This window comes from Cyprinodon tularosa, unplaced genomic scaffold (assembly GCF_016077235.1).
Source record: "Cyprinodon tularosa strain WSP-4 unplaced genomic scaffold, ASM1607723v1 ctg187, whole genome shotgun sequence".
In the NCBI taxonomy this organism is placed as follows: domain Eukaryota; kingdom Metazoa; phylum Chordata; class Actinopteri; order Cyprinodontiformes; family Cyprinodontidae; genus Cyprinodon; species Cyprinodon tularosa.
Genome location: NW_024038657.1, coordinates 2,303,144 through 2,315,642, shown reverse-complemented (window position 1 = coordinate 2,315,642; position 12,499 = coordinate 2,303,144). Strand labels below are relative to the sequence as shown.

The 12,499-nt window shown below is 37.2% G+C and overlaps 1 protein-coding gene across 10 annotated transcripts in view; it reads right to left on the bottom strand.

Annotated features, from left to right (window-relative positions):
* Positions 1–12,499, bottom strand: part of LOC119782030 (ankyrin repeat and SAM domain-containing protein 1A-like) — an 86,759-nt gene that overhangs the window by 15,225 nt on the left and 59,035 nt on the right. For 8 of the 10 annotated variants that reach the window (XM_038282764.1, XM_038282762.1, XM_038282765.1 and 5 more), the window contains 5 exons: positions 11,402–11,471; positions 8,686–8,801; positions 3,004–3,102; positions 2,230–2,376; positions 1,688–1,795 (listed from right to left, as the gene is read on the bottom strand). In XM_038282764.1, coding sequence (XP_038138692.1) covers positions 1,688–1,795; positions 2,230–2,376; positions 3,004–3,102; positions 8,686–8,801; positions 11,402–11,471 — 540 coding nt within the window. The remainder of the gene's footprint in view (positions 1–1,687; positions 1,796–2,229; positions 2,377–3,003; positions 3,103–8,685; positions 8,802–11,401; positions 11,472–12,499) is intronic. The other 2 variants (XM_038282763.1, XM_038282768.1) reach the window with 1 other exon arrangement.

The following is a 12,499-nucleotide window of genomic DNA, read 5'->3' as shown; positions in this document are numbered from 1 at the left end:
ATCAACAGCAATTCAAATTCCTTGTAAGGGCAAACCTACTTGGCAATATATCTGCATCTGATTCTGATAATGACTTTTATTACTTAGTATACAAACACACAAAAATTTGTGTGCACCCTTGTAAATCTAGGTAGAAGTTTTTAAAATGTGGGTATTTTCATAGCTGTGTGGCATGATCTCACTTAAAAAAATACATTAATTAACACCCAGACTTTAATTTGGGTGTAAAAAAAAGTCAATGGAGAAATACTAGACTCCCTGCGTGCTTCACAGTCTTAAATCCTCTTTATTTGAAGAGGATTTAGCTGAAGTTTTCTATTCAGCTGACCGTACATTTCTCCTGCTGGATCTTGATCTGGGGAAAAACCTAAAAGGTTCATTTTTGCTCTTGTGAAGAATTTCTGTTTAAGTTTGTCAAAAAAATATAAAACAAGCCTCATTATAACAGTAATATAACATTAACGTTTCTGTGTTTCCTTGATATGCTCATTACATTTGATTATTAAAATATGACCAAAGAGTTTTTTTTAAAACAAGTGCCTCCGTGTCCAAAACTAAACCTTGCTAATGAAGCTAGGCTGTCCTCACGCTTAAATATTCCCTCAGGAACAATAACAAAAGGCTTTAAATTAATTACCTAATTGGTTATTGATTTCTTATATAGGCTAAAGATCCAGCAAACATTATTTTACCAAATAATGATTTATTTACATCTTGGATTTGCATTTTGAATTTTTTTGCAACACATTCCAATTATTGTAAATCAGTTTAAAAGCTGGATCTAATTCAAAACCCGTCAAGATAAACTGTGGTCCTCAAACATAAAATCTGTGATATTGTTGTATTATTTTATTAACTATGGTTTTATACACTCTTATTTCTTCTCCATGTGTACCGTACATAGTATCTTATTTAAGCTTAGTTTCACTAGTTTAGTCAAGACATTTTGAACTAAAATATGTTTGGCTTTTAGTTTAATGACTTTTGTTAATAAATTCTAATATTTTGAATGTACATTGTTGTTCCATATATGTGCTTTTTGACCACGATTCACAGTTATTTGATTAAATATGATAAATTACAACAGCATTTAATTGCACAACCCATTGTAATCTCCCTACTTGCTACATCTCAGTATTTATTGCAGAAAACGTATTTCTCATCTGAACCAATCCTAGTTAAGACCTGGCAGAGTTAGAGCAAAAACTCCAACATCTGGTTGGTGTTTTGATTATGTTTAATGGTTGTTGAAGACTACTGCATGTGGCGACATAAATTCATGTTGTTTTGCAGTACCAAAGAGAAATGGCTCTCCATTTCTTAATTATATAACTCCAAAAGAAGAAGTCATGGATAACTTCCCAAAAGCTTCAAGATACTTAACTCAAATAAAGAAAATACAGTACTTGAAAAAACATGATTTTAAACAGACTCTTGGCAACGCCTGAATAGGAATTCATTATATTTGTAAACATTTATTTCTGAACATGGTATTTGCTCCCAGTGATATATAAAGGGTTGGGTTTTTCCACAATGTTTAGTGCAAGTTTATCCTAATGCAATAAAAGGTTTCATAGTTTTAGGGCATTTTATATACCACATGTCTTTTAACATGTCTTTAGATTAAAGGAGAGTGAAGAAGACACGTATACAGATCAGACCTCATAGTTTAGAAGGTTGTTCTTACCCTGATTTGAGACAACCGAGGGGGTTTGACAGGAGGCTCCTCATAAGGCCTTTCAGCTAACGATGCTATGATGCGTTTCCTGTGACCGAGCAAAGAAATCTTAAGCACCTGTGGAGAAAACAAAGTGCGGTATTATTGAATGAAGAAAAAGCAAAACAGAGAAGAAAAGTTTAAATATTAATGAAAACTCCTCCGTCATTTAAAATGTTATTTTTAGAACCAACCAAGCAGTAATTATTTTGTTTCTTTACGGTTCTTGACATGGTCGGGGGTGTATTTGCAAAAATATTAACAGAAATGACAATAAAATGAGACAAGTGTTTCTCTCTGACGGTGGTTGAGATGGATGTAGATCCAACGGCCCAAAAAAACAACTTCTTTCTGTCAGTTTGCAGAAATAATGTACTGAAAATGTACTCCCCATATCAGAGCTTTCACCTTCAGAATTTCAACTATCAAACTGACTTTTAGGTGACATGCTTAGAAACTAATTTCACCGTCTGATACTTTGCACAATCCACATGTGACACAGTGCGACTCACATTGACGATTTCCAGCTCCCAAAGGTTTTTCACGCAGTCAAGGCTACGGCAGCCGCTGGACAGGAAGTTGGGTAGGTACTCATGCAGACCCAGGTTCTCCAGCCAGGCGGACAGAGAGCTGCTGCCATCACATCCCAGGGCTTTTACCTGTGGAGGGAAAACCTGGGGGTCACAGATGCTTTGGGCTTTTCAGGACGGTGGTTATGCCACCAGGCTCAAGTAGAGATTAATCATTAAAAATATTAATTGATGTCACAAGTTACTTTTCAAGTAGCAACTGATGTCACTGTATTAGTATAACTAGCAGGAATAGTACTTAAAAATACAAATATAACTAAAACAAATGAACACCCAGGTTCTAACTGGACTTGTGTGCAGTAAAATAATTTAACATCTTGGAGAAAACAGATACATTTTCAATGGTGAGTTAAAGTCACTAGTTAAAATCTGTGGAGCATACTGTACATACTCATAAGACAGTATATCAGACATACCTTAAGGGATTATTGGACTGGAAAACTATTATTGCATCTCAAGTTTCTTTTTCTTAATGTATTGAATGATTAGGGTTTCCCCTTTTTATTTTATTATCTGTTTGGTTTTGCATTAGTGAAATACAGGCCAGCAACTTCCACAGAAAATCTACCAGGGGAGCTTTAAATGCACCAGAATCTTTTTATCATTTGGCTAAAAATATATTAGAAATAATAGAAAACAGATCCAAAAAAGAAGAGTAAGGTAAAATTCTGAGAACAAATTTTAGTGCTTGGTCACCTTAGGAAAGGAGCGTGCTGCATGCAGGATCTTTTTTCTGTGGCTTGGATCTGTGATTCCAATCTCTCTCAAGTCTTGGTCCTCCATTACATTGCTTCCCTGCAGAACAGAAAACAGGCATCATTGTTGCTGCCATAACAAGAATATTGACCATTAATACAATTCTTAAAGGGACTTTGAGGACAAACATGCTACTTCTCAAAGAATAATCCAGTTTGCAAATATATAACCTAATCATCCTTTTTTAATGTAGAACAGACCACTTTTATCCAAGGTTAAATTTAACCTAGACAAATCCTCTCTGAGAAAAGACTTCACTGGTGTGTTATTGATTCCAAATATTCAGAGTCGCAGGAAAACATGAGTAATCGCTGAGGGATATTCTCCATAGACTGCTGTTGGAGGAACAGTTCGATACCTTCCTGCATGAGACCTCGCTTGGAAGGCTGGATTGATGCAGATGCAAGGAGTGATGCTAAAACCAGTCTTTGGTTACAATAAATATCACAGTGTAACTGATAATGCACGAAAGTCAATATCTGAATTGCAGAGATGCCAGCATTAGGGGATATCTATATCTATATATAGATATATATCTATATATATAGATAAAAGAGAAACAGATGTAGATCAAAGAAACGTTATCCTTTGAGCTTGAGATCATAAGAGATAAAAAAAAAACAGGCCATGCAATACATTGTTTATTCTACTGCCATGTTTGCTGATATCACAAAGTCTGACAAATATGTTTTTATGAAGTAAAAAATTACTTAAACTGGCCTGTAAGAAGTCAGGAGAAACTGCAGTTGGATATTGCTGCCATATATCGACAAGGTCAGCAACTAAATCTCATCTGTTGGAAGTGTAAAAACCTGCACTGAAGCTGCTGCATCAGGAACAAATTGCAATGCCTCAGTATCCATGAAGCTGACTCTCTGATATGGGCCTGAGGAGCTTTGGTGCTCACATATACACAGCAGGGTGTGCCAGGATGGAGGAGGGTTTCCAGCAGGTTAAACCAGAGGATCTGCTTTCCATGTAGATGTAAACAGAGTACTGCTGTCCCTGTCAGGCTTTATGCGGAATCACATTTTTAGGAGAATTATATCCAATGTTTGATAACAATGAGTGGCATAATCTTTTAGATGAAAAAGGAGCAAAATTAATCAGGAAAAAAACCCACTTAAAACTTTAAAATCTTTTAAATCCAAACTGGTGCTTCATGCAGCTGCCTCAAGCTCACATCCCGATGCGTCTTCTTTGCTTTCTTGATACCCGACACTCAGCTGACCTCATAAAGACCATCATCTTAAAGCAGCATCCCCACTGCATGCAGCCTCTTCTGCCAAGCATTGTTGGAAGCTGGATGGATACCAGCACTTAATTGAAGTGCTGTTAATAATCCAACAGTATGGATGATTGCATTATAACATGTGGAGTTTAAACAATAAAGGTACTAAGGGGGGAAAAATACATCCCAATTATACAGTACATGATTTTTGTGGAGTATCAATTTTTCCTTTGGCTCTAGGTAAAACACATGATCCTCCAAAGATTTGTTGGACAGAAAGTAAAATGTAATAAATATATAAGCTACTGGTGATGGGCAAAACAAAAAATAGAAAATATTGATTTTATCGACTGATTTTCGACTGAACAGGTTATATACTTAATCAAACAAAGCCCATAGAAATTTTTAATATTTCAGTTAATTAATACGATTTTGTGGGCATGACTCTATGGAACCAAACTATTAAGGTCCATCAACATGATGTGTGGTTAACATCCAAGGGAGGAAGGCTTTCTGCTGTGCATGAAGAAGTCTGGTCTCAAAAATCTCCAAATAGCAAAACAACAAAGAGAGAGATCAGTGACAGACATTCTTCTAACAACGCCCTCCTGTTCTTCAAAATGCTCCTCTATCCCTATTCTGTCCATCCAGAGATTCACTCTGAATTCAGGCTACCTTAAAGTTCCTTGAGTTCCAAACAACCCGCCCGTGACCCAAGAACAGCTTTTCAACTTTCAGTGCATGTACCTATGAGTATTTCAATGAGTATTTCAGCATGTCCACATTTGTACAGAAAGCTTTCGTTCTCCTCTTTCAATGATACCACACATGCTGAACCTCGACAAAAGCAGCAGCTGTTTTATCGAGAAAAAAGTAAAAGATACACAAAACTCAAAAAGTTCAAGAAAGCTCCAATATTTCCCTCCTCTTTCTGCTCCAAACAGCCAGAAAAAAGATAATACTGCAGGATAATTCTCATCTTCAGGGAAAAACACCACCACATTTTGTTATATTTAAAAAAAAAATTTCCAGCTAAAAGTTGCTAAAAACAATGCATTCCATGCTACCACCAGTTCAAACAGCAAGTCCTGGCTTGAATGTTTGACCAGTTACAGGACGATGGGGGCAGGCTAGGACAGCAGAAACCCATTGGGCGTCAATCATGGTTACAGTTAACTTCCTTGTCCAACCTTTCAACCAGTAAAAACTCACCTTCACATGAGTGATATTAATGTATTGCCAATGAATAGCTGTTTACGACAATATATGGATTATATATATATTTTTATATGTGGGTGGAGCCTAAATTTAAAAGATAGCTTACTGCTAGATGACTCACCTCATGTTATATATTCAGATTTTAAATATATATTTAATATAAAATATTTATTATATATAATATCTAAATATTTCACTAAATATTTTTCTTTGGAAAGTTATCTTTCCAAAGAAGTGTCATTGATGTTTCAATGTTGAAGTATGCAAAAGTGGTGGAATGGCTTAGTCCTAGATGAGCACTTCTAGAAATACCGTTTTTGCAGATAGTCCAATCTCATTTGGAAGGATGCTTGCCAGGATATAAGACAATGTTTCTATTAAATGATTCTTTCCTCGCCTGCTAGAGTACAATTCTAAATTATTTTCACATAGAAAATCCAGGCTAGAATAGTTTTTTTTTATATTCAGAGCTGTTTTATAAAGCATACCACATACACAGCAGTGCACTTACAGTAAATCAGAAAGCACAGGTGTAAACTAGAGAGTGTATTCTTTACATAGAGCCCAGAACTTTATTTATACTCCATATGACTCAAGACCTATAAAAGTTTGAATTTGGAGAGGCCTTTTTAGGCATTTTCAACTGAAAATCCTGGGAACTTTAAGAGTTAAAATTGAATGCCCAAAAACTATCCAGACCAAGGAGAAAAAGCTGAGGAAGTTGTGACTTATCACACAAAAGGGCCTTATTTATTAACTACAAATGCTTTTAAATATATAGAGTAAGAATCGCAAAGAAAGCAAAGGGATCAATTATTTAATTCAAGTTTGCTTAGAGCTTAATACACTATAAAATTACTGGATTTTTCTGAAGGTTTTGTTTGCATTGAAAGAAATCCAGTGAAAACCGTTTGGAGGGTATGTTAAGGCAGCATAATGAATGATGGCAACCATAGAAAAACTTGAGATTAGAGAAAGACAACATGGCAACATAAGTAAAGGGAATTTCCTCTCTTTTGGAAGACTGCAAATAAAAACTTTGCTCAGACACAGGGCCTTGGTTTAGACTATCAACCACCACAGGTTCAGGGTTCCAACACACGTTTGTTAAAGGTTACTGAGGTTTCCAGACTCACCTTAGTAGACTTAGACTTTAGACTTAGACAAATTTAATTGAAATTTCATTCAGTACAGCAATTAAAACATTTCCAATTCTAACATGCAGCAGTGATAGAGGTGCAGTGACAGAGTTACTAGTCATTTATGTTCTTTTAGAAATATTACAAAACAAAAGATTCCTATAAAACCACAGATAATTTAAGACTTTTCTTTCTGGCATTTCTTTTTATAACACTCTGAGAAATACAGAAATCTAATTCCATAATCTTGCAGACTTTCAACACTGTATAAAGAAACCCGCGAGATAGTTTTTGGAAGATTATTGCATAAAAAAAAGATGCTTCCTGTTTCCGGGAGCATTGCTTGCTGCTGTGAGGAGCCAATTTTGGGGGAGGATGTTTCACCAGGAGTCAATAAAAAGCCTCTAATAGGTTTCAGGAGATGAGCATAACACAATCAGAGCTCCTATTGATCCAAATCTTGAGGACTGACATCATGACGAGCCAAAATAGCAGAATAGAAGTTGTTCATGATCTCAACAAAACACCAAGTAGAGCAGACACAACTTATTCCTTTATTTTTAACCTAATTCTAAAACATTGAAAGATTGGAGATTTAGTCTGAATCTGTCAGGAAATTGGTTGGTCTCCAAAGCTGATCATAAACAGAATTATGCCAGCAGTCTGCTGAGAAGAAGAGAAGATTCAAGGTTGAGGAAGATGGGTGTGAGCTGCTTAAACCAGCAGTATGATTAAGCCCTGGGAGAAACTTCAGAGGCTTCAGCATCGACTTATACATGAATGCTAAGATGGAAAAAATGCATAAAGCTGAAATTCTATGTTCCATAAAACAGGGAGGATTGCTCCTTCTTGATCAGAGAAAACTGCACATTTTCTGCAAAAAAACAGCAATTCTTAGCAATCCTTTATTAATAATGCTTATTGTTTCCATGTGTCTGACGCTTATTGATGGAAACTATTTAAAACACCTTTGCCACACCTTCATATTGTGTGTAAATAATGACCTGTTTCTGAGAACACTTAGGTTAAAGAGTTAATGTTTTTTTATTGTCTTTTTTCAGAGTTGAACATGTTTGTTTTGTTTTTAACTTCTCCTTTCCCGCTTGGTCCCTAGTTCTCTCCTGCATCAGTCCTCATTAATCCCCACAGCACCTGAGCCGACTCGCAGTGGCATCACATGCTACAGGCCGGAGAGAGGTGTCGGCAAAGCAACGTGACATCAGCATCAAGGGATCCTGACAGAGTGACTAAAAGCACAGGACAGACCCGAGACAGGATACAACCAAGTATAAAAATATTAGGCAAAAAGCCTGATAGTTTCTGATTGCTTACTGTTGATATGCTTTGCATAAGTCTTTGAAATGTGTTTCATATTTATCCTGGTTAAAACTGCAACATCTTTAATTGGGATTTTTAGTGCTAGCCCAGAAGAAATTTTTGCATAAATGTAATTTGGAATTTCATTCAGCCAACGTCCATTAATGCCAGATTTAACTAAAAAAAATCCTCTTTTAGCAGATCCATTTGAGTTATGGGCTTTAGAAACTAATTTAAAGCTACTACACTGTTATGGATTCTCCATGTCTCATATGTTAATGTGGACAGTGATGCATTTATGACAATCACCCATGATGGACTGAGTATTGTCCCTGGGATGTTATTTTCTAACCTTTCTCCTTTTTAAACTTCACATCTTTATCTATCTCTAAACGTTTACTGCTGCTTTATCTATAAACGTTTTTCTGCTGCACACTAAAATACCAAAGCTTTTCCTCTATCACATAAAATCCTGGTAATTATAATTCAGCTGGGTGGTAATGGGCAGTAGATCAAAATGTAATAGACTTTTTGCAAGGCACAAAACACTGAGTTAATCACATTTTTGATAAGGCTGAGGGGATCTTGTCTCATCCAAAGCTAATATCAATTAGAGTAATGCACAACCTGGAATTCTGTTGGGATCAGTGGAAAACTGAAATGTAGCATATGAAAGAAAATTAGAAACACAGTACAGAAATAAAAGACAATATTTACCATATAGTGGAGGTCATCAAAGCCGTTCAGCAGCAATTTGCTCTCGTACTGCGGCAGCCCCACATGCTCCAGCCAGTCCCCCACAGGCTGCTCCAGCAGCCGGCCTGCAGCACCTGCTGACAGGGGAAAGCGCTTCAGCAGAGAGAAACCTTTCAGTCGGTAGCAGCGGCACTCTGAGGAGGAGACGTGGCATTGCCACATAATTCTCGGCCAGCAGAGCCGAGCGCACAAGCAGCAAGAGGCCGGTGGAGACAGTGTCCTACGTGGAGAGGGCGTCAGCTCCCGCTGGGAAGCGGGGGCCGGACTGCAGTTCGCCAAGATGGAGTATATCACCCCGTCCAAGGGGTCAAGGGAAAGAGATAAACTCTAAGGCGTCCTAGTGGGTGACCACAACGTTTTTACTCAGTTTGTTCTCAGGCTTGTTGGGAAGAGGTGAAAACATGTTTGATTTTTTAACAATAAAAAAAAAAAAGTTTGAGCATAAAATAGTCAAAGTACTTGTTTTGAGTTCATAACTTCCTTTCTTAAGTCAATTAAAGATATAATCCAAAGATTCCCATTTGCTTTTTTGAGATGCATAAAAATAAAACGAACACTAAAGGCAAAAAAGGGAGCAAACCTGTGACATGAATGCAATGACCTGAGATTGATCACAAAGCAGGGCTACAGTGACAGCTGTCAGCAGCCTGAGCTGAGAGCAGCCAGTCAGTACAAAGACAGGACTGCCTCTTATCCTGCAAACATAAGGATATCTGACCTATTTCAACAAAATAAGTATCTCAAATATTGTAAACATAGTATAGAAACACTTAAAATACCTCCAAGACTCAATTTTCACTTTTTACTTAATTACGAATAAATATCATAGGCTATAACTACATTTCTGCTAAATAAAATTGATATTCAGAAATCTTTGTTGTCCCACTCCAAGGTATTCCTCAGATCTACTCAATATGCAACAGATCCAACGCTCAACCAGATGGGATTTCCACATCTGTATATTTAATCCCCGTTTGGTCCAACAGAAAGTTTCAAAAAAAGAAAAAAGACAAAGATTGCTCAGAAAAAGAAAAAAAACTGAGCTAAAGACAAAAGTCCAAGACGAAAAAGCTGCAGAGCAGACTGCTTGATCCTGTATGCCGGAGTGTAGTCTGCCCGTTGTCCTGCCTGTTACTCCCTCTCTCCTCTCTTTCTCTCTCTACTTCCACACACTCTAACCTCCCCCTCCTCTTTGAAATACTGCAGGTGGCTTCTGTGTCGCTCTATGCTACCCTCCTTCACACCCCTCATTACTTGCATTTGTTTTTTTATGCTCCTGAATTTTTTCTCTCAGTCTTTGCCTTTCACCGACACCTCAGGTTTTTCTCCCCAGATATATCTTTCACTCTGATGAGCTAATCAGTAAAATGCTGGAAATAAAGAGAGGTTGCGGGCACGGAGCCAATCAAATCCGAGCATCGCTTTCAAACTGTAGAGTAATCAGAGAAGAGGAAAAAGTGACTCTGTCTCCCGTGTGCAAATTGAGCAGGGAGACTTTTCTTTAGCGAGTCCTCTGATGGTTTTCTGACAGCAGCAGCTCTGAGGCAGAGCCAAGGGCCCGGCAGCTTAAAGCTCTGTCGATGCAAACTCCACATCAGATCAGTCAGATGCAGTCTGTGAAGGAGCACTAACCTGATTAATACTCAAGTGTCAGCTTTCCTCAGAACTACACAGTAAAATGCACTCAGCCAACTGAAACACGTATTGCTTAATATTTAAGGAGCTCTTTCCAGTGCAGAACTTAAAAAAGCAGAAGGTTAGAATAAGAAGTCTGCATGGAGACACAGAGGAGTTGCTGCATTGATAAAATATATTGAAAAGTAGCTAATGCAGAGTCAAGGTGAATGTTGAGCGATGTGAGAGGGGAATGCTAAAGGGAAAGGAGTCGATCGCACAGGTTGCCGTTACAGTTCCGGTCATCCATCACTCCTGATGACAATGTTCAGAAAAGCCTGAACAGTAATAGGAGAGCAGGGACTTAAACCAAACACCAAATATAGTCAAGTATCTGATTTTCAAATTCGATATAAAAACTAATTTAGCTTTGAAAATTTTCTTAAGATAATAAAGTTAGAATCTATCAAAGCAGGTTATGGTACCCAGTCAATGGAAAAACCTAAGCAGAAACTTGGGGTTGGAGCCATTTTTACCTCCTTGGGACTTTACTCCCATTCATTTTAACCAAAAATTTAAGGTTTTAAAACCTGCATGTAGTTCCACACTTTTCTGAGCGGAAGGTAAGTCCTGCTGGGAAACTACCAAAATGTTTTCCGATTGGATAAGATCAGATATTACTTTATTGATCTCACAGAAATTAAAACATTCTTGCTGCAAATTTTTGGCATTTAGCTTATTTGAAAATGGCCTTAAACACATTTCTAGAGTCATGAGGAGCATCACTGGCTGCTCTGTTGCTTGTTGTCTCCCTCACTCGGTATTTCCCGCACGCTTACAGACCAGCAAACTGCAAAAACATCTTTTTTTACAGGTGTGGTCACACTTTGCTGATCTAGTGCTCTATTTGATTAACTGCACCAAGCAACTCCTTTTATTTTCATTTATCAATGAAAGCATTAAAAGCAGTAAAGGTCTACTTCGTTATTCCCTGTGACTGTACTGACAGAAAAGGCTAATTAATGGTCAGTGCATGAAAGAAACTTTTGGAGTCATATCTTACCTGGTGAAGCATAGTGCTGATCTCTGGAGAAATCAATGCCAGCTCCGATAAGAGTCATGATCTTCTCAATCTAGAGATAGAAAAGATAGAGGTGAAATGTAAGAAAAGGCATTCTATTAAACACACACCCTGAGCACTAATTGAACAGAAAATATCTTCTTTGCAACAACAGGGTCATTCCATGCACACAATCCGCCCGATTCTTCTAGTTCACAAACTGCATCCAATTAGTTTAAAGGCCTTCAGAGGTTTATAGCTGACCTAAGATTTCCCTTTTAGTCAGAATCAGAATGTCTTTATTATCATTGTAAAACAGCAAAACCATGGTAACACACTCACTAAAGTGTATTTTAAAGAAAAAAACAAACCGATAAAGATGTAAAGGTAGGAGATTCCTACCAAGTGAAAGGTTTTAACAGTTTTGTTAGAACTTTATTTACATTATTTTACTAAAGTGGAGGAGCAGCTTAAGCTGAGAGCAGCCACCCAGAATAAAAATAAGCTGCATAATAGCAAGACATTCATTTGGGAATCTGAATCAATGAGGGGAAGCATTTTCATAACTTGACTGGTAGATTAAGTTTTTAGAAAACAACGTAAAAACAAAAACAAAAAAACCCCAAAGTTAAAAATTTGGGGTAACTAGAATCTTGGTTTGAATCTGTTGGAACATTGTTCTCCTGTACAGTGTGAATATGGGCATGGTACATAAGCTAAATATAGCTTGGTTGCATTGACACAAAAAATTATTATCTAGTTTAAAGTTAACCAGCTCACATTCGTAATAATAATGTCAGGAGATCCTGAAATTACTGCTTCAGTAGCAGAAAACTGAGGGCTGTTTTGGGGTAAAAACCACAACTAACCAAACCTCACTGACTACAGTTGGAGAAAGAAGAAGTCTTTTTTTTTCAATTGTGTGCAGGGAACCATCAGTTTGTTGCAGGGCTGGTTAAAGTGTATTGGCAGTTTTTTCTTAACTTCTTTGTGGAGTTTACCTTTGGTGAATAATTAGGCTAAATTCCCCATATATCTATTCAAATCATTTTTTGATAAACATTTTAGAACCAGATAATCATTGTAAAACCTTAGCTAAAG